General features: G+C 53.6%; 1 protein-coding gene across 14 annotated transcripts in view; it reads left to right on the top strand.

Annotated features, from left to right (window-relative positions):
* EPB41L1 (erythrocyte membrane protein band 4.1 like 1) overlaps positions 1–13,489 on the top strand; it is a 162,219-nt gene extending 148,730 nt beyond the window's left edge. For 8 of the 14 annotated variants that reach the window (XM_066383908.1, XM_066383902.1, XM_066383904.1 and 5 more), the window contains 5 exons: positions 3,709–3,795; positions 4,602–4,685; positions 6,687–6,767; positions 7,099–7,215; positions 10,041–13,489. In XM_066383908.1, the coding sequence (XP_066240005.1) occupies positions 3,709–3,795; positions 4,602–4,685; positions 6,687–6,767; positions 7,099–7,215; positions 10,041–10,049 (378 nt within the window). In that variant the 3' untranslated portion in view covers positions 10,050–13,489. The remainder of the gene's footprint in view (positions 1–3,708; positions 3,796–4,601; positions 4,686–6,686; positions 6,768–7,098; positions 7,216–10,040) is intronic. The other 6 variants (XM_066383912.1, XM_066383913.1, XM_066383914.1 and 3 more) reach the window with 2 other exon arrangements.
* Positions 13,490–18,446: the final 4,957 nt, after the last annotated feature.

The raw sequence follows: 18,446 nt of genomic DNA, 5'->3' as shown, positions 1-18,446 counted from the left end.
CGTTCTCTGGCGAGCAGGCAGTTACATCATTCATATACTCATCCATCCACTCATCCATCCATTCATTTGTTCCAAAAACATTTTTAGCCTCTATATCTTCCCAGTATGGAGATAGAGAATTGAAGAAAAGATAGTGCCTGCTAGAATTCACCCATCCAAATAATAATTATGGGTGCATTTAATGTGCTGTGCCCTCTGTTTAGGTCCCCGGCACACGGTGGTGAACAAGGCCCCGCTCTCTCACATTCTGGCTGGATGACCTTGGGCAGGTTACTGGAACCTCTTTCTTTCTTTTTTCTTTTTTTTTTTTTTGTATTTTTCTGAAGTTGGAAACAGAGAGGCAGTCAGACAGACTCCCGCATGCGCCCGACCGGGATCCACCCGGCATGCCCACCAGGGGGCGATGCTCTGCCCATCTGGGGTGTTGCTCTGTTGGAACCAGGGCCATTCTAGCACCTGAGGCAGGGGCCATGGAGTCATCCTCAGCGCCCGGGCCAACTTTTGCTCCAATGGAGCCTTGGCTGTGGGAGGGGAAGAGAGAGACAGAGAGGAAGGAGAGGGGGAGGGGTGGAGAAGCAGATAGGCGCCTCTCCTGTGTGCCCTGGCCGTGAATCGAACCCGGGACTCCTGCACGCCAGGCCGATGCTCTACCACTGAGCCAACCGGCCAGGGCCCCAGAACCTCTTTCAACCTCAGTTTTCTCTTCTGTAAAATGGGGTGAGGGGTCCTACTAGCACATCCCTCGAAAGGGTCGATGTGAGGATGAATTAAGGTTAGTTAGTCTGTGTGGAGCCTGCAGGAGAGAGCTTGGCAGCACAGGAAGTGGTCTGTACATAGGAAGGCAGGTCTTTTTCCTGCCTTCTTGGACCAGTGTCGCAATGCTTTCCCAGGGAGCTCCTGCAGAAGAGGTATGGGTGATACCACAGGGGACAGGAAAGGCTTTGTCTAAGCGGTGACATCTGAGCTACGCTCGAAGGATAAATCAAGGTGCGGTCACAGGAGAGGTTACTCCAGCCAGTGGGCACAGCAGCAAAGGCCATTTGGTCATGAAGGGAGGCCTCCAGTGTGTGGGGGAGGAGCTGGGGCGGGGAAGAGGCTAGAAAAGAAGGCTGGGCCCGGGCTTGAAAGGCCTTGAGTGTCACGAAGAAAGTTCAGACTTCATCTGGACACAATGGAGAACCACTGGAATTTTTTAAGTAGGGGCTTGATGTTGTCAAAATATGTGTTTCGGTGTTTTAGAAAGATTACTCTAGCAACCTGTATGGGGCAGGACCGCAACAAAACTTCCTTCCCTTGGGGCATGGGTCCCTTTGACCTTTCCTCCTTCTCTTCTCTCCCTCCTCCTTCCTTCCCCCCTCCTTTCTTCTTTCCTTCCTTCCTCCTTCCTTTCTTCCCTCCCTTCTGTAAATCTTTACTGAGCACCCACGGGGTGTGAAGTGCCATGCCAGGCACTGCGAATCTGGCACCGAAGGAAACGGTGTCTCCGAGCCGACGTGTCACTCAGGGAGACCAGGGGAGAAAAGGCAGGGAGCTGCTTTAGGGGCTGGTGCCAGGCCAGAGGTGGGTGCCAAGGAGGGACAGGCTTCAGGGAGGCCTGGAGGAGGGAATGCGGGATTTGGTCACCGATAGACTGTCCAGGTAACAGGAGGAAAGGCGTCGCCAGCCCACTAGCCCAGCTGTTCTCAAAGCCTGGTCCCAGGAACGTGTTAGAAAGGCTCCTTCTCGGGCCCACTCCAGGCCGGCTGATGCAGAAAGTCCCGGGTGAGGCCCAGCAGTCTGTACTCTCACGGGTCCTCCAGGGGGCGCCCCTCAAGTCTGGGAAGCTCCAGGATAAGCAGCCCTGGAGTGGGGGGGGGGATGCTCTTTAGTGGCAGGTAGGTGTCCGGAGCACGAGGGGGCAGCGGACTCCATTCTGGACCTGATGAGTCCGTGGGGCCCGTGAGACATCTCCGCGGGAAAACGTCCGCTAGGCAATTGGTTTTAAAGGTCTAGGGTTCAGGAAAGTTCTGGGCACCAGATAAAGGGATAGGGGACAGTGGACTTTGAGGAAGCCTTGAGTGGTCCAGAGAGAAGATGGCGAGGAGGAGAGCCCTCAGTCCACGGGAGGAAGGGTCCAGAGTGGACAGGGTGACATCGCCCGGCTCAGCAGACGCCCGTCTGAGATACAGGAGAGGCAGGCGGAGCAGGTTGTTTTAAATGACCTGTGTCCCCCTTAGTGGCCTCTGTTTCCTGTGTAAAGGCGGAGGTGAGGCTATGCCCGGGACAGAGGAAGCTGTGACAGACGAAGAGGCTTGGGGGGAAGGGCCTGACATGACAGAGGAGGACTCAAGGTGGCTACGGTCCGTTTCCTAAGCCCGAGGAAGGGAAGCGTTGAACCCAAAAGGTTTGTCCCTTGAAGGCCCGCTGCTAATGCCATTTTGGGACTCTATCTGACAGAGTTGCTGTGGATGGAGGGCCAGGTGACCGGGTCACTGACAGACAGCCGCCCCTGGAGGCAGACATGGGAAGCAGGCAGGGCAGAGGCAGATGGAGGGCTTCTGTCCTCACGCGCCCCCTGGCGGGCAGAGGTCCGGGCCTAGCACCAAGCGCAAACCAGGGCCAGGATCAGCCCTTTGGGCAGCTGCAGAGTGGACACAGCTCCGGGCTCCTGGACCAATAGGGCTTAGATCTGAGATGGTGCAGAAACTGGGAGGTAGGGCCGGGCAGCCAGGCCCCTTGCCAGATGTGGACCGGTACATCTGGGGCCGCTTCCAGGACTATCTGGCCTCAGAACCCAGTGCAGGACCAGGAGAGCTGGCTCACGGGTAGGAATTCTGAGAGCAGAGTGGTGTCGTGGGGGAGCATGCTGGACTCGGAGCCTGACGAGCAGAGATCTAAATTGGGGCTCTAGCGCTAACTCGCCAGGAGACTCGAACAAGCCACTTAACATTCTCTGTGCCTCCAGGTTCTGAGCTGTGTAGCAGGAATGTTAAAATGATTTGTCCTGAGGATGAAATGAGATAATGCATCTTTAGGATGATATCTAGTACATATCAAGTGCTCAGAAAATAGTAGTTATTATGTTATTTATAGCTGGCCTATATTCCTGTATTTATCCTACAGATTTCCATTTGCAAAGCCCTTTCTCCTCTATTAGCCTCATAATGTCTGTGTAGGAGTGGGAGAGGGGTCCCATTTAAAAAAAAAGTTTGTTTAAGACTTTATTTTTTAGAGCAGTTTTAGACTGAGAGGAAGGCTCAGAGATTTCACTGTCCCTGCTCACACAGAGTGTCCCCCATTGTCAACATCCCCCACCAGAGTGGGACATTCGTTGCCACTGATGAGCCTACACTGCAGGGGTCCCTTTCTATAGGTGCATTCATGACGCCCATAGAGGGGAAGTGGCTATGCCCCGGGTCACGTGGCTAGAACGTGGCAGGGCCAGGACGAGAGCCCGAGCGTCTCAGCCCTCTGGTTAGTACTTCCAGGGAGCAACACCATGTCTTGTTCACCACAGTGTCCCTTGTGCCAGGCACTCCGCAGATGTTCACTGAGTGAATGAGCGGGTGAGTGTGTGATTGGGCGAATGGAGACTGAGCTGAACGATGCCTTCGGCTCTCTGCTTCTGTTCAACCTTGTGGCCGTGAGGGCTACATGGCCAACGTGCTCCGGCCATCCGGGGACCCGCCCACCTGAGACCTGGCCCTCTGAGCACTGTTGTTTCCCCAGGAGAACAGTCTCAAGTCCGGGAAGGGGGCAGCGGCCATGATCCCAGGCCCACAGACGGTGGCCACGGAAATCCGTTCTCTTTCTCCGGTAAGTGGGCAGGGCCAGCTCAGGCTAGGGGGCTCCACGCTGGTGTGTGGACCCGGGTCCACAGGTGACCCACAGCAAGTGCAGTGTGGAGCCCAGAAGGCTGCCCTTCTAAATGCAGCACCAGGCAACTGGATCGTTTTCAGAGGCCTGCGGGGCTCCCTGGCGCCCACCAGAGTCTCGTCCATGGCCCTCCATTCCCCCCAGCAGCTGAGCAGGACGTTGGCCGTGTGGGGTGAGGCGGCTCCTCCCTTTGGTGGTGCTCGTGATGTGATAGCTCTCTGGCATCTGCTCTCCTTGCTGACCAGGAGGAGCCGGGGACCAGGGTCCAGAGGCTTGGGTTCTGGACAGGGCTCTGTCAGCAGCTGCCCCGTGAGCCTGGGTCTGTCTCTTGCTGCGACTCCTGTGTTCTCGCAATCGGTCATTCTCGTCATCTAGCCCTGGAGAGGACACGGTCCGGCTCTGACAGGGTGGGAGACTGAGAGGGGGCTCTGGGTCCACCTTGGATCCCTCGGTTCATTCTTCTGAGATGCCAGGATTCTTCAATTCTAGGGTCTTGTTAGAACTCTGGGCCTTAGGAATCTCAGGTTCTAGGAATCTTAGATTCCAGGCTTGGAGAATTTTAAGGGTCTAGCATTCTGAAGATTCCAGTATTCCTGAGTTCTTACATTTAGTGATCTGTAGGATCTTGGCTTCCGAATGTCACCTTCATGGGATGCCCCGCCCCCACTCGTCCCCTGGTGTACCCCACCCTGTGGGGTCCAGCATCCTCACCTGACCCCGGGGGGCGGGGTGGTTATATTCTGCAGATCATCGGGAAAGATGTCCTCACCAGCACCTACGGCGCCACCGCGGAAACCCTCTCCACCTCCACCACCACCCATGTTACCAAAGTGAGTAGCAGCAGGGTGCCGAACGCCCCCAGCCTGGCTCTGGGGCTCGGGAAGGTCGTTGTCGTGGCTTGGCCCTGTAATCTGGACAGAGAAGATCCGCGACATTTCCGGTGTCTGGATGGCCGTGAGCTTTGTTCTGTGTTACGGTTTGTCCCGGGCCACAGACCTCTTCTTCAACAGTGACGGCCAGGCTTGGGGGATGAGACCATCTCCTTGGAAGTAACTGTGGACGATAGCATTTGTGTCTTGTAGACCTTAAGTGCTGGGGGAGATTTTGAGGGGGCAGTGTAAGAAAGGCTCAAAGAGTGAGGAAGGGTCTTCTGGGTTTGCACAGGGTCTTGGAAAGCCAGGTAGGGACTTGTGAGGGGGGAGGAGGCGGAGGCAGGTGTGCTCTGCGATGTAGACCACGGGGGCAGAAACCGTGTGCTTGCTTGTTCGTGCGCTGCGCAAATGTCACTCCGTGCGAGGGGCTGTTGGAGGGGCTGCAAGCCATGCATGTTGGGGACACAGGAGCAGTGGCCTCTGCCAGCGAGAGTCAGCACGGAGGGACGTAAGCGGGAAGTCAGGCTGCCCTGGGGCCAGGGGAAGCAGAACAGAGGCAAACATGACCAATTCCAGGACAGATGTGACGGTGGAGGGCCCGGGTCTGAGAGCCATCGGAAAGCCGTCCGTTTTGTAACTGGGGAGTGAGCTGGGGAAAGGGGTGTAAGAACAAGGGTTTAGGTCCATCAGGACGGGCGGCGGATGGGAGGAAGGAGAGAGAGTGATGGAGAGACTACGCTGGGGGCCTGGGCCAGGGCAGGAAGCAGAGTGGAGGAAGGAAGAGGCGGGGCCCAGGAGGGAGGCATTCCGCATGCATCAGCCGTGACTCGGCCGAGGAGGACAGAGGGCTGAGGACAGAGAGCTGAGGACAGAGGGCTGAGGACAGAGAGCTGGGGACAGAGGGCTGGGGACAGAGGGCTGAGGACAGGCTGGCGTGCCCACGCCCCAGTGGCCGGGGGAAGGCAGGACGAGTTCCAGGCCAGGGATGGAGGCCTGGAGGAGAGATGCCAGAGAGCCAGGTTGAGTTTGCAGTTTCTGCTGAGCCATCCCAAGAAGTCTGGTAGGTGGCACTGGCCCTGTGCACACTGTCCCAGCCCTGCCCCCGCCTGTGTAGGACTCAGCACCTCTGCTCAGCCCCCAGAAAGCACCCACTCTCACCACAAGCCCTAGACAATGCTGACTTCCCTGAAAGCTTTATGAGAAGGTTTCCCATCACACACCCCTCCGAATACAGAGCCCCCTCTTCTCTCTGACCTCTCCTGACTCCAGCTGCGCCCTCCCTCGGCCACCGCCCTCCTTAAATATGACAAGCAGTTAAGTCCCACCCCATTTTTACTTCTAAACTTACACCCATCCTGGCCCCTTCAGGAAACCGTGGTGGTCACCAGTATCTTTGATAGTTCTCTCATACTGTTGTTTGAAGTCATTCAAGGTAGAACCGTGTCACCATTCACATTTCATTCATGTGTTCATTCAACAAATCTGCATTTAGCACCTGCCCAGGACAGGCTGGATAGGGAAGTGAGGGAGGAAAGGATGCAGAGATGAACAAAAGACAGCCCCTGTCCCCAAGAGCCCCAGCCTAGTGAGCAAGCAAGGCCAGGTTCCACACAAAAGGTCGGCCAAGGGCAGAAAGACCCAGAACTGGAAGAGATACGGATTTGGCGGTCAGCAGGTCCCGAGGCAGGAAGGTGGACGGCTCGCCGGCCCAGGTCGGGGATAGCATTTGATCTGGGCTCAAGATCTAGAGGGGACAGTTTGGTGGTTGGGGGAGTAGTGGCCACCAGCCGAGATCTGCAGTCTGAAGTCCCCCAAATCAGAAGAGGAGCCATCGGAGGGAGCCAGGATTCAGGTGACCGCTGGTGCCAGCTGTGCCCTTGAGGGAGACTTTGGCTAGGTCCCCTGTCACCGCTGCTGGGCCAGCCGGACCCCAGGCTGACCTTGCCCCCTCTTCTGCAGACTGTGAAAGGAGGGTTTTCTGAGACGAGGATCGAGAAGCGAATCATTATTACTGGGGACGAAGATGTTGACCAAGACCAGGTACGGGAATAAGGAGCGTTACCCCCAGGGGCACTGCCTGGCCCCCAGCCCCCACCGTATGGGGTTACCCAGGGATGGTTGCCCTTGTGGGTGGAGACGATGCCCATTTCCTGTCCATCCTGTCCGGACAAGGGGTCCCCAAGGAAGGGGCATTGCATGGGAGCCAGGAGGAGCCAGAAGGCCCAAGCTCTAGGCCCCTCCTCTCTTTGACCACTGCCCCTCCCCGGGCCTCCATTTTTCCAGCTCTGCACTAAGCAGCCTGTTGGTTCCCGTGGCCTCTCTCGCCGTTGATGTTCTTGTGGTTCCTCACTTTGCTGTTCTTTTCCCCCAGGCCCTGGCTTTGGCAATCAAGGAGGCCAAACTTCAGCACCCTGACATGCTGGTAACCAAAGCTGTCGTATACAGAGAAACAGACCCATCCCCGGAGGAGAGGGACAAGAAGCCACAGGTGAGGCTCGGGCGGAACTGTGGCCAGGTCCCCTGCGTGTCGTTTCCGTCGGAGAACCCACCCTCTGGCTTGGTCTCTGGCCCAGCTTTGATTTAATATTTTAAAAAATGTGAAGTATCTCAATGATTTTTATATTGATTACATGTTGAAATGATAATGTTTGGGTACCCTGGATTAGATAAAATATTAAAAATTAATTTCCCCTGCTTTTTACTGCTTTTAATAAAAATTTAGGATTTCAATTTAGAAAATAAAAATTCCTACTTACCTAGAGAATTCTAGAAGATTTAGACGACTAAAAATTCCCTGCGCGGCTCTCGTTCTACTTCTGTCGACGGCGCTGGTCCAGACGTGCACGCGGGTCATAGGGAGAGCCCACCCCCAGCTTCCCTCAGACTTCCCTGCAGGCACCTGTCACTTCGGTCTCCTCAGCTGCCCAGTGAATATTGCTGTCCGTCCCCCAGATCTCAGAGCGGGCGGGCGGCCGGGGGTGGGGGGGGTCACTTGCCAAGCTGGTGCTGAGCCAGCAGTACCACGCAAGTACAGGTGCTAGCCCACCGTGGCCGTGGCGTCTGATTTAGAAGCCCTGGGGCAGGACCTGGGCATCTGTATTCACGCCTTGGTCCTGGGGAAGTCTGTGTGCAGCCCAGTGGAGGAGCCACTGGTACAGAGAACTCTATGCTGGGAGTCCGGGGCCCGGGCTCCAACCCCAGCCACTCCGCTGACTGCGTGTGTGACCGCTGGTCAGCGTCTTCCCTCGGGGAGACTGTTTCCGCCTCTGCACAATGAACAGAAGGGGCCAGCCCCCTTTCCGGACGGTCCTCTGGCTGTTTCTGTGCTTTCCTAGGGCTTCTGTCCTGTGTTTTCCTAGGATGTCTGCACCCACTCCCTGTCTCACTCCTCCTCATCTTTCCCGGGGCATGCCCAGCCAGCCTCCCCGGGCTTCTGCCTCCCGTGTGCCCTGGCCTCGCAGAGCTCCTGTCCCGGGCTCCCTGGCCTGCCCCTCACCCACGCAGTCTTCCAGGTCTGCCCACCTCGCCGCCCCCTCCTTCCCTCCCTCCCTCCTCCTCACTCCCCTTTTAGTCCTTTCTTTGATGCCATTGTCCTACCAGGCACGCCTTCTCCCTTCCTTGCACCCTTCTGTAAAGGTCGCCTTGTCAGTTGACCTATTCCCAAGCGGGAGCCAAGGGTTCTAACCAGCCCGCTAAGTCATTGAACCTGGGCCTCAGCTTTTCCGCCTCAGGAAAGGAGCTGAGAAGGATCGCGTTGATGTGACTTGATTAGCACTTGCCCGTATGGGCGTGAAAAGAGGCAGGAAGGAGCTGCCACCTGTTCAACAGGCTTGGGCAGTTGCTGCGTGCTGGGCATAGTGACAGGCACTGGAAAGACAAGGATAAAGTAAAAGACAGTCCTTCCTCTCCAGGAGCTCAGAATAGCCTGGGGTCACAGCCATAACAACAGCAATCACGAGAACAGCCAGTCTTACACTGCTCACAAAAATTAGGGGGTCAGGGTACGTGCAGATACTCCAGTACTTCCAGCCTTTTGTAGAGTGCATTTTCACCAGTGAAATAAAGGTTGGTTTTGCATCTCATTTGCATAATCAAACAACTGTCTTTGACTTGGCGTTTGCTTTTCTGATGTTCTTGTTTAATAAAAAACAAAAATCAAATGCTTATTTTTTTTTTATCACTTCATATTCATTTTGAAATATCCCCTAATTTGTGTGAGCAGTATATTTAGCACCTGCTATATGCTGATCCTTGTTTTGAATCCTGGTAACTGCGGGGAGGCAGGACCCATTTTACAGAGGAAGCAGCTGAGATATAAAGAGGTTAAGAAACCTGCCCAGAGCTAGCAGGTCTGCAGAGTGGGATCTGAACTTCGGACTTGGGATCACAGAGCCCGCACCCTTCACCGCCACAATTTGGAGTCAAACCTGTGTTGGGATCCAGTTTCTACTTTCCACTTTCTTTTTTTTGTATTTTTTTTCTGAAGTGAGAATCAGGAGGCAGAGAGACAGACTCATGCATGCGCCCAACTGGGATCCACCCAGCATGCCCACCAGGGGGCGATGCTCTGCCCATCTGGGGTGTTGCTCTGTTGTAACCGGAGCCATTGTAGCACCTGAGGCAGAGGCTATGGAGCCATCCTCAGTGCCCGGGCCAACTTTGCTCCAAAGGAGCCTTGGCTGTGCGAGGGGAAGAGAGAGACAGAGAGAAAGGAGTGAGGGAAGAGTGGAGAAGCAGATGGGCGTTTCTCCTGTGTGCCCTAACTGGGAATCAAACCTGGGACTTTCACATACCGGGCTGATGCTCTACCGCTGAGCCAACCATCCAGGGCCTCCAGTTTCTAGTCTCTTTAAAGCACCAAGGTGCCACAGGCTCATGGAGAACAGAAAGGAAAAAACAGACAGATGGACATCTGTTAATCACGACCATACGTTTCTTAGAACTGAGAGATAGGAGGAAACGCTGAAGCAAGTGTGCTAGTAGCTTCTCACTGTTAAAGGAACCTTGGACAACTTTTCAAGCCCAAGTAGGTGATACCACCTCCCTGGAAACAGACAAGCAGACACACACGGGCTTTGGAGTCAGACAAATGTGGGTTCAGTTCTCAGCTGCCGCTTTCGAGCTGTCTGCTTTTAGACAAGTCTCCCTGTCTTCCTGAGCCGTAACAAAGGACATATACGATCAAGGCTAGCTAAAAGTGACCTCTTGCTAGGTATTTAAAGATGAATGACAAAAAAAATTACTAACTTTTCTTGTCCTCTTCCTTCCTTTGTGTTCTCCCCCCACCCCCACCCCCCACAACTCTGGCTCCAGGAATCCTGACCTCTGTGAAGAGATGCTGGCGTTTCCGGTCCAACCCGAGCCAGAGAACCTTTTAAGAAGGGGCCTTCTATTCTGGATCCTCCGCCTCAACACCGACGTCCCAGCTGCGCCGTACTGTCCCCGATGGGAGACTGGGAAAGGAAAAGCATATATATATATATAGATATATATAGATATAGATATATATACAGGAAACACTGCATCCTTGCACTGCTTCTGAGGCTGGCCGAGCAGTCGGTCGACAGCAACAACCAACATCAGAACACCTACATTTTCTTTGCAGACAAATTGAAGAACTGGTGGGATTTTTTTCAGGAACGGAAAGAAATGATAATGCCAACAAATCCCTTGCTGTCCCCCTTCAAAGCCCTGCGGAACAACGCAAGCGAGCCAGACCATGACGACGTCGCGGGCCAGACGGCACGGCCCGCGTGTGACACCCAGCCAGCGGATGGACGTCGCCTCGGTCCTGCGGCGGCTGTTGGCCACCTCAGTGCAAAGGAAAACCCTCCTGCGGCAAAGCAGGATGAGGCGCAGCAGCAAGACGCGCACCGTCAAACCATTTTTCCGAGAAGGAGAGAAAATTCCCCGCTTGGGAAGGAGGAGGAGGAACACTGGATTATTCCTTTCTGGGTCTTGACACTGGGCTGCCGAATCCACCTTCCTTCCTTCCGCTTTCCCTCCCCCCTCACACGTCTCTTCTGTCATTTTCTGTCTCGGGCCCCTCCTCCCTCTCTCCGGACTTCTGCGTCCCGGCCCTGCTGAGGGCCACCGCAGAGGACTCGCCTTTCAGACGAGAGCAAGGAAAGGAAGCCAGAGCAGAAACCCCCGAGCCGCAGGAAGGGAAAGGAGATAGTGTCACGTTTATGGGTTCTCATTACCAAGGTGCAGCTTGTAGGAGATTTGTACGGATGTGCTTTTAAGTTATGTATATTACATATAAACGGGAAACAAATATTAAAAATAAACCGTGCTGGTGAGTATGAAGCTGACATTTTAAAGTTATAATTATCTGACTGTGATTGATGTATCTCGAGGTTCCTAGACCGATCTCACTGAACCGGCCATGCCGCGGAGGAGGCCTGGACGCTGGCTACGGCCGCTCCTCGCAGTGGGAGCTGACTGTTCGGTGTAGTAATACCGTGTGTGGTGTTTGTTATTGGTTGATCGGTGGGGAGGCGTGGGGTCCCCAACTGGAGAGGCAAGGGTTAGGCAGGAAGGAAGCCACGCAGATGTAGTAGTCGGAGATGCCTTCTCCCCTGGGCAGCAGCAGCCGGTGCCTGGCATGTGCTCAGATGTGGGGTCCAGAGTTAGGAGTTTGCTGCAGATTCCCTGGCTCAGTCCCCTCCCACCACCTTAGGGGGCTTGCCTCATTTTCAGTCCTCTATTTTTTTTTTTTTTAATTTTTTGCCACATCTTGCCTTTCCCTGACCTAATCGTGATGGCTGACGCACCATCCCTTGGGAGGCGATGCCCCTCACCACTGCGGAGGACGGTGGCTTTAAGCTGGCTGTCTGCAGATTCCCGGCTCTGTCTTTTCCTTTCCCACCTCCGTCTTCTGTCTGCTTCATTCTCTTCTTGCTGGGCCAAGACAGCCACGGTAGAGACCGTGCACACAGGGTAGGCCCTGATTGGTCAAAAGTGCGTTCCCGAGGGCGTGGCATGCCCCAGGACCCGCTGGGGGTGAAAGATGGTGCTGCTCAACGTCTCCATCACGTGTAAGACCCTGGCTCTGGAGACCTCCCCTCCAGTCAGCTTCTGAGCTCTTGAGCCTGTGCCCTCCGCATCCCAGAAATTGCCTCGAGACCACAGAAGCCCTTGGAAAAATCCCCTCGGAAGCTTGGCATTGACCTCTGGCACACGGGTCTTTCCCGGGGCTTTTCTGCCCCAAGCTGCTTCCCTGAGCCTAGTGCGTACCCTCCTGAGGGCGTGCGTCCCCACTGCACTTGCATTTCTCAGTCCCTCTTACCCCCCTCCCTAATCCTGTTCCTAAAAGTCGATAAATTAATTCCACAAATAATTGAGTGCCTACTATACCAGGCACTATTCTGGGACTGAGAGAGAGAGAGAGAGAGAGAGAGAGAGAGAATGGGGGAGGGGCCCCCCTGAACCAACCAGCCTTACATTTCCAACGATGGCTGGCCCCTCTGAGAGCATTTCCACATTCTCCAATGACTGCACGTCATCCAGGCTCCAGAGGGCCCAGGCTTCCTCATCAGTTACCCCAAGGGCACTGTGCTTAGCTGCTTAGTTGATGCTGACCTGAGGCAGAACAAGGAAGCAGAATAGCGTACGTCTGTGGGGAAAATGGGATGGAGAGGGGTGCAGGGAGCCCCGAACCTGGGGAGCAGATGGCCGAGTCAGCCACACACCCCCGGAGCAGGGCGGTGGTCCACCCTGGCTCCCCCTGCGTATGACAGCAGACTTTCTATGCCCCGGCTTCTTTTCACGTTGCTGTAAAGAAGCCGCAGTGTCACCCTTCTCAACCTGAGAGTTTCCCTTCTTTCTGGGCCAAGGGCTGGAGGGGCTCCACCCTCTCTGGGCCCCCCGGAATTTGGCTCAGGTTCCCCGTCTTTGCCGCCACCAGGCACCCCGAACACTCATCAGAGGGAGACTGCTTCTCCTGGCCTCTACCCCTGTCTACAGACCCGGGGTGCGCGGCTTCAGTGGAGGGGTGGAGGTGACCAGGCTGAGCTCATGGGCCAGCCAGGGTTTGTGGGGACCTCTGTCCCACAGGTGCTCTGACCTCCCTTCCACGGGGAGTCGGGCAGTGCCACCGGGGGGGGGGGGAGCTGCCTCACTAAAATCTAGGGCACGGTTTCCTCCCCATCCTCTGCACAAAGAATATAGAGTCTGTCTTGTCTGTCTTCAACCTAGTTTTCCTCTTTTCTTTTTTATATTTCTCATCTTTTCTGTGCTGCCTCTCCTCCCACGACACCATGTAGCATAGTGGGAAAGTCCCAGAGGGCCGGGGACCATCCCAGCTCGGCGCCTAACTCCCCATGTGACACGGAGCTAGTCCTGTGCCCTCCTTGGGGCCTCAGTTTCCGTGCCTGTAAGATGGCGAGAGTAAACCAGATGCTCTCAGGGGCTTTTTCCGTTCTGCCATCCTACAGATTTTCATTTTATTTTGCCTTCTCAGGATTTTTTCCACCTGAGGGAACAGGAAGTGCCAGGACCTGTTTCAGGTTTTGATTCCTGTGAGCACATTCCAAGACTGGCCTGGAATTGCATGAGCAACATCACTCTAATTTTTTTTTTTTTTTCCCAAAAGCACCTTACCAACCAACTGCAAAGCTGTTCTGTTCCTTTTTATTCACACCCCTCTCTCCTCTCTGGTCCCCGCTGTCCCCACCTCAGTGCTCCGTGCTGTATGCGTGTGCTCTCTGTTCTTGTATACTCAATAAAAGTGAAATAAATGTGTTTGATGCTGAACCACACGCTGCCTCGGTGCATCTCTCTCTCTTGCTTCTCTCTCTCTCTCCCCCCTCTCTGTCCTCTATCCTCTCTCTCTCTCTCTCTCTCCCCCCTTGACCACCAGTACAACTTGGCATTGCGAGAAGGGCTAAAGCTGGAGTGGAGAGATCCCAACCTAGAACACTTTCATTCAACAAATATTCGCAGCTCCAAATGTGGCCCAGGTCTTGCATCAGGCTTTGCAGGTACAACGACAAACAAGTAAGACGAAGGCCCTGCCCTCCGGGAACTCATAGGCTAGAGGAGGAAACATACAACAAAAACAGATGAGCAGTCAGAGACAATTCCCCCGTGATCAGCACCAGGAAGGAAGTGCACACAGTGGGCAGGGCCAGTCACTGAAGAAGACCACCTTAAATAAGGTGGCCATCATGGCTTCTCTGGGGACATTTGGAGCTGAATGAAGGAAATAAATAGTAAGGTGAAGCACTTGGGCGAGAGCATGCTTGGCAGGACTGGAAAGCATGTGGGCCCCAGGACACAGAGGGGCTTGGTGTGTGGAGGGACAGCATGATCCCACCTCCTCTTCCTGAACTAAGAGCACCTCCATCTGGGTCTCTTTCTGCAGCCCCCTCCGGGGGAGCCTATGGATAACGTGGTCAGCAACCCCCGACTTCAGCCTCTGCCCACCACCTTCACCATGCCCACCATCTCCCCACACGGACTGCCTGTCTCTTTATTGACTTACCATTTTTTTAAATTGGCTCAAAAACCCCACCCAGTTTATTAAAAAGGATACTAGATTCCGCAATTGGAAAACTAGTGTCACTTGTCAAAGAAAGGTCTTCATAAAAATAAATGCAGCCCTGGCCGGTTGGCTCAGGGGTAGAGCGTCGGCCTAGCGTGCGGAGGACCCGGGTTCGATTCCCGGCCAGGGCACACAGGAGAAGCGCCCATTTGCTTCTCCACCCCTCCGCCGCACTTTCCTCTCTGTCTCTCTCTTCCCCTCCCGCAGCCAAGGCTCCATTGGAGCAAAGATGGCCCGGGCGCTGGGGATGGCTCTGTGGCCTCTGCCCCAGGCGCTAGAGTGGCTCTGGTCGCAATATGGCGACGCCCAGGATGGGCAGAGCATCGCCCCCTGGTGGGCAGAGCGTCGCCCCGTGGTGGGCGTGCCGGGTGGATCCCGGTTGGGCGCATGCGGGAGTCTGTCTGACTGTCTCTCCCCGTTTCCAGCTTCAGAAAAATGAAAAAAAAAAAAAAAATAAAAAAAAAAATAAAATAAAATAAATGCAAACAGCCTGACCAGGCGGCGGCACAGTGGATAGAGCGTCGGACTGGGATGCAGAGGACCCAGGTTCAAGACTCCGAGCTCGCCAGCTTGAGCCCAAGGTCACTGGCTCAAGCAAGGGGTTACTCCGTCTGCTGAAAGCCTACCCACGGTCAAGGCACATATAAGAAAGCAATCAGTGAACAACTAAGGTGTTGCAATGCGCAATGAAAAACTAATGATTGATGCTTCTCATCTCGCTCTGTTTCTGTCCCTGTCTATCCCTCTCTCTGACTCTCTGTCTCTGTAAAAAATAAATAAATAAATAAAAATAAATAAATAAATGCAAACATATTAAAATTTAAAACCCCTAATCCATGTAAAACTTAAACTAGTCCCTGGACCACCTGAGGTGCAGGTACCAGCACTTTCCTTTTCATTCTACTAAGTGACTTACCCCAGATCACCTTTCTTTGTTGCCAAAATCTCACAAGCAAGAACTACTGCTAATAATTTGGTGCGTTTTCTTCCGCATTTTCCACATACATGTATTTTTCCAGGGTTGAAGTTACCTTGTACATACCATTCTAAATACTTTTTAAAACTTAGATTCCAAACACTTGCCTATAATTTCAAATACTAATACCGTTTCTTCTCTTTTTAAAGGTAATTCATTAAATGATACGAAATGCTATGCAGGGAAAAGCAATTCTTCAGCCTCTGCAGACTCCTGTCTGCTGCCAGAGGCAATCACTTCCCGGAGCTTTGTGACACCTTTCCTGAATCTTTCCTTTAGGTTTTCTTTAGCCTATTTGTCACCTTTGGGGTTCTGCAAAAGGGCTTGGTTTGCAAACATTGGGTCTCCAAACACCCTGGCTCCATGTCTCCATCTCCCATTAGTATAGGGTCATTCTCTTTGCTGCTTGGGAATAACCCAAGGTTGTGTCCTCTGCACAAGTGTCTCAACATGGGAGGGTATTTTACCCCTCAGGGAATATTTGGCAATGTCTGGAGACATTGTTGGTTACCACAACAGAGAGGTGCTATTGGAATCTAGTGGGTGGAGACCAGGGATGCTGTTGAGTTGAATATTCTACAGTGCACGGGGCATCCCACAATGAAGAACCATCTGGCCCCACATGGCAATAGTACCACAGTTGAGAAACCTGATCTGGATGGACATGCGACCCACAAGGTGGGATTCCCAGGCCGCCACCTACAGCTTCTGTGCCCATAATTCAGTGCCCTGGACTCTCTGAGAAGATGGTGAGCCCAGCTGGAACAGGAAGCGCAGAGCCCAGACCACAAGTCTCAGCACCTAAGACTGGGAAGAGGGAGGGGCGAGGAGAGAGCTGAGCTTCTTCATGCAGGAAATGGAACTGACATTACAGGCTGAGATTGGCATGCATGACTGTGATGGAGGCCATCTCTGGTTAATCCTGTAGCAGCCCACTGTGATTGACCATGACTGCAGGGCTCAGTCTAGTCTGTAACCATGAAGAGATGAATTTTGACTGAGACAGATTGGTGTGTCCAGCTGTCACTGAGGAAATGTGACAGATAAGCTAAGGAGCAGCAGCATGGGAACAAGAACAGACCTTGATTTGCACCCTAGCTCTGCCACTCTGGCTGTGTATCCTCTCTGAGCCTCAGTCTTCTCTCTGTCAATTAGGAATGCTAATACCTACTTTCTAGGGTAATGTAAGGTTTAGAAATCATACATGAATGGCCTGCCCTGTGGATTTTGGACTTACCTAGCCAGCCCTCACAAGCACATAAGCCAATTCCTTGCAATAAATTTCTTTTTTTAAAATTATTTTTATTTATTTATTCATTCCAAAGGAGAGAGAGAGAGATTGAGAGAGAGAGACAGAGAGAGAGAGATTGAGAGAGAGAGAGAGAAGGTGGGGAGGAGCAGGAAGCTTCAACTCCCATATATGCCTTGACCAGGCAAGCCCAGGGTTTTGAACAGGCAACTTCAGCATTCCAGGTCAATGCTTTATCCACTGCGCCACCACAGGTCAGGCTGCAATAAATTTCTTAATATACATCTTCTATTGATCTGCTTCCTTGGTTGAACCCTGACTAGTACAACCATTCAGCACAGGACTAGGTCCCCAAATAGAAGCCATTTATTAATTTCAAATTATTGTCATTAATTAAATGCATACTATATGTACTGAGCAGAACCTTTGTGCCTGGCTTTGTGCTAGGTTCCAAGGAAATAGTAGAGAACAAGACAGGCAGGTTCCCACTTTCAGGGAACATTACAGCCTGGTTGAGATGTGACACTAGACCGGTCCTGCGGGAGGGCACTGGATGAGTATGGCTGGATTGACCGAGGTGGTGATGACTGCTACTGAGACTAGTTTTCTCTGGGCTGGGAGCTGGCTTTCTGAGGCTCTCTTTTTGGCCCGAGTGTGGTTGGAAGCTAAGATGAGTTGATAATGGGCCAGCTGTGACACTGTTACTCAGGTAGACACTAGCTGACCAGTAAGTACCATGGTGAGCATCTAACAGTGGCTACTAACCAGCCATAACCTTGACTCTAGCTTCAGTGACCATCACTGATTGAGAACAAAGAACCATGGCTGGTGGATGTGTTTCTGGAACGGGATAGAAAACGCACAGTTTCACAAAAGATCTTACCCACGGTCCAGGAACTAAAACGAGAAACTAAAAGCAAAAGGTTTTATGGGGCGGAACCTGCAGGAGGCGGAACCCGCAAGCGCGGAACGCTCCTGTTGCGACCGAGAGATCTGCCGGGCCGCTTTTTCCGTTGCTCTTGTCCGACACCAAAGCGGGAACACTTCCGGCGCGCTTCCGTGGCGCCTGAGCTGGGGGCGACCCGGGAGCTGGTGAGTGCGACCTTCTGGCCCGTTTGAATCCCTCGGCTTTCGTTGTCTGTTCAGCGGGAACCCCTGTTCCCGGCTTGGCATCGCGGAGTGCCCTGAACTAGGGCGCCTCGTTGGGGCCTGCGGACGGTGCTGGGACCCCGTGTCTCTGCAGGCCTTCTTCCCGAGAAACCACCCCCAGAGACCCCTCCCCCATACTGACCGGGACACCGGGATCACTTCGCTTTTATCCTAACTTTAGAACTTGGGGAGACTTGAGCTGCGCCCGACCTGGTTCTGTCCGACTCTCTGTAACTTTTCTGATAAGGTCTTTCCCCTAAAGGAGCCTTCGTTTCTCAACGACAAAGTGGGTGTCATGTTTTTATTACATAAATGTTTTTCAGGTGTCTAGTATGTGCTGGAGGTACAAAAAGACCCAGACCTCGTGCAGGTGACAGCCCTCTGGGTGGAATGCAAAGGCACGGGGCGCCGTGAGGTTGTGTCGCGGGAGACCTGGCCTCGGAAGCTTCACCGAGGATCAAGCTGAGATCAGAAAAATGATTTGACAAAGAGGGGAGGGAAGAGTTTCCAAGCCAGGGGAGCCAGCTTCCCGTGTGAGGGTCTGAAAGAGGCCAGTGTGGCTGGAGCAGAGGGCTTGTGTGTCGGGAGCATGGTTTGGAAGGAGCAGGAGGAGTTGCCGGGTACCAGACCCTGCATACGTTGCAGGTCATGGTAAGGATTTTGGTTTTCCAAGAGCCACACGGGAAAACTATTCAGGGGTTATTTAAGTGTGGATGCCGACGTGCTTGGATGTGACTTTCTGCGTTCCAGGGCATTTTCTTTGTGTCAGGCCACGTGCCAGCTGCTGAAGATACAATG

The sequence above is a fragment of the Saccopteryx leptura genome, chromosome 5 (genome assembly GCF_036850995.1).
Source record: "Saccopteryx leptura isolate mSacLep1 chromosome 5, mSacLep1_pri_phased_curated, whole genome shotgun sequence".
Classification (NCBI taxonomy): Eukaryota; Metazoa; Chordata; class Mammalia; order Chiroptera; family Emballonuridae; genus Saccopteryx; species Saccopteryx leptura.
This window is presented reverse-complemented; position numbering and strand designations above follow the sequence as displayed.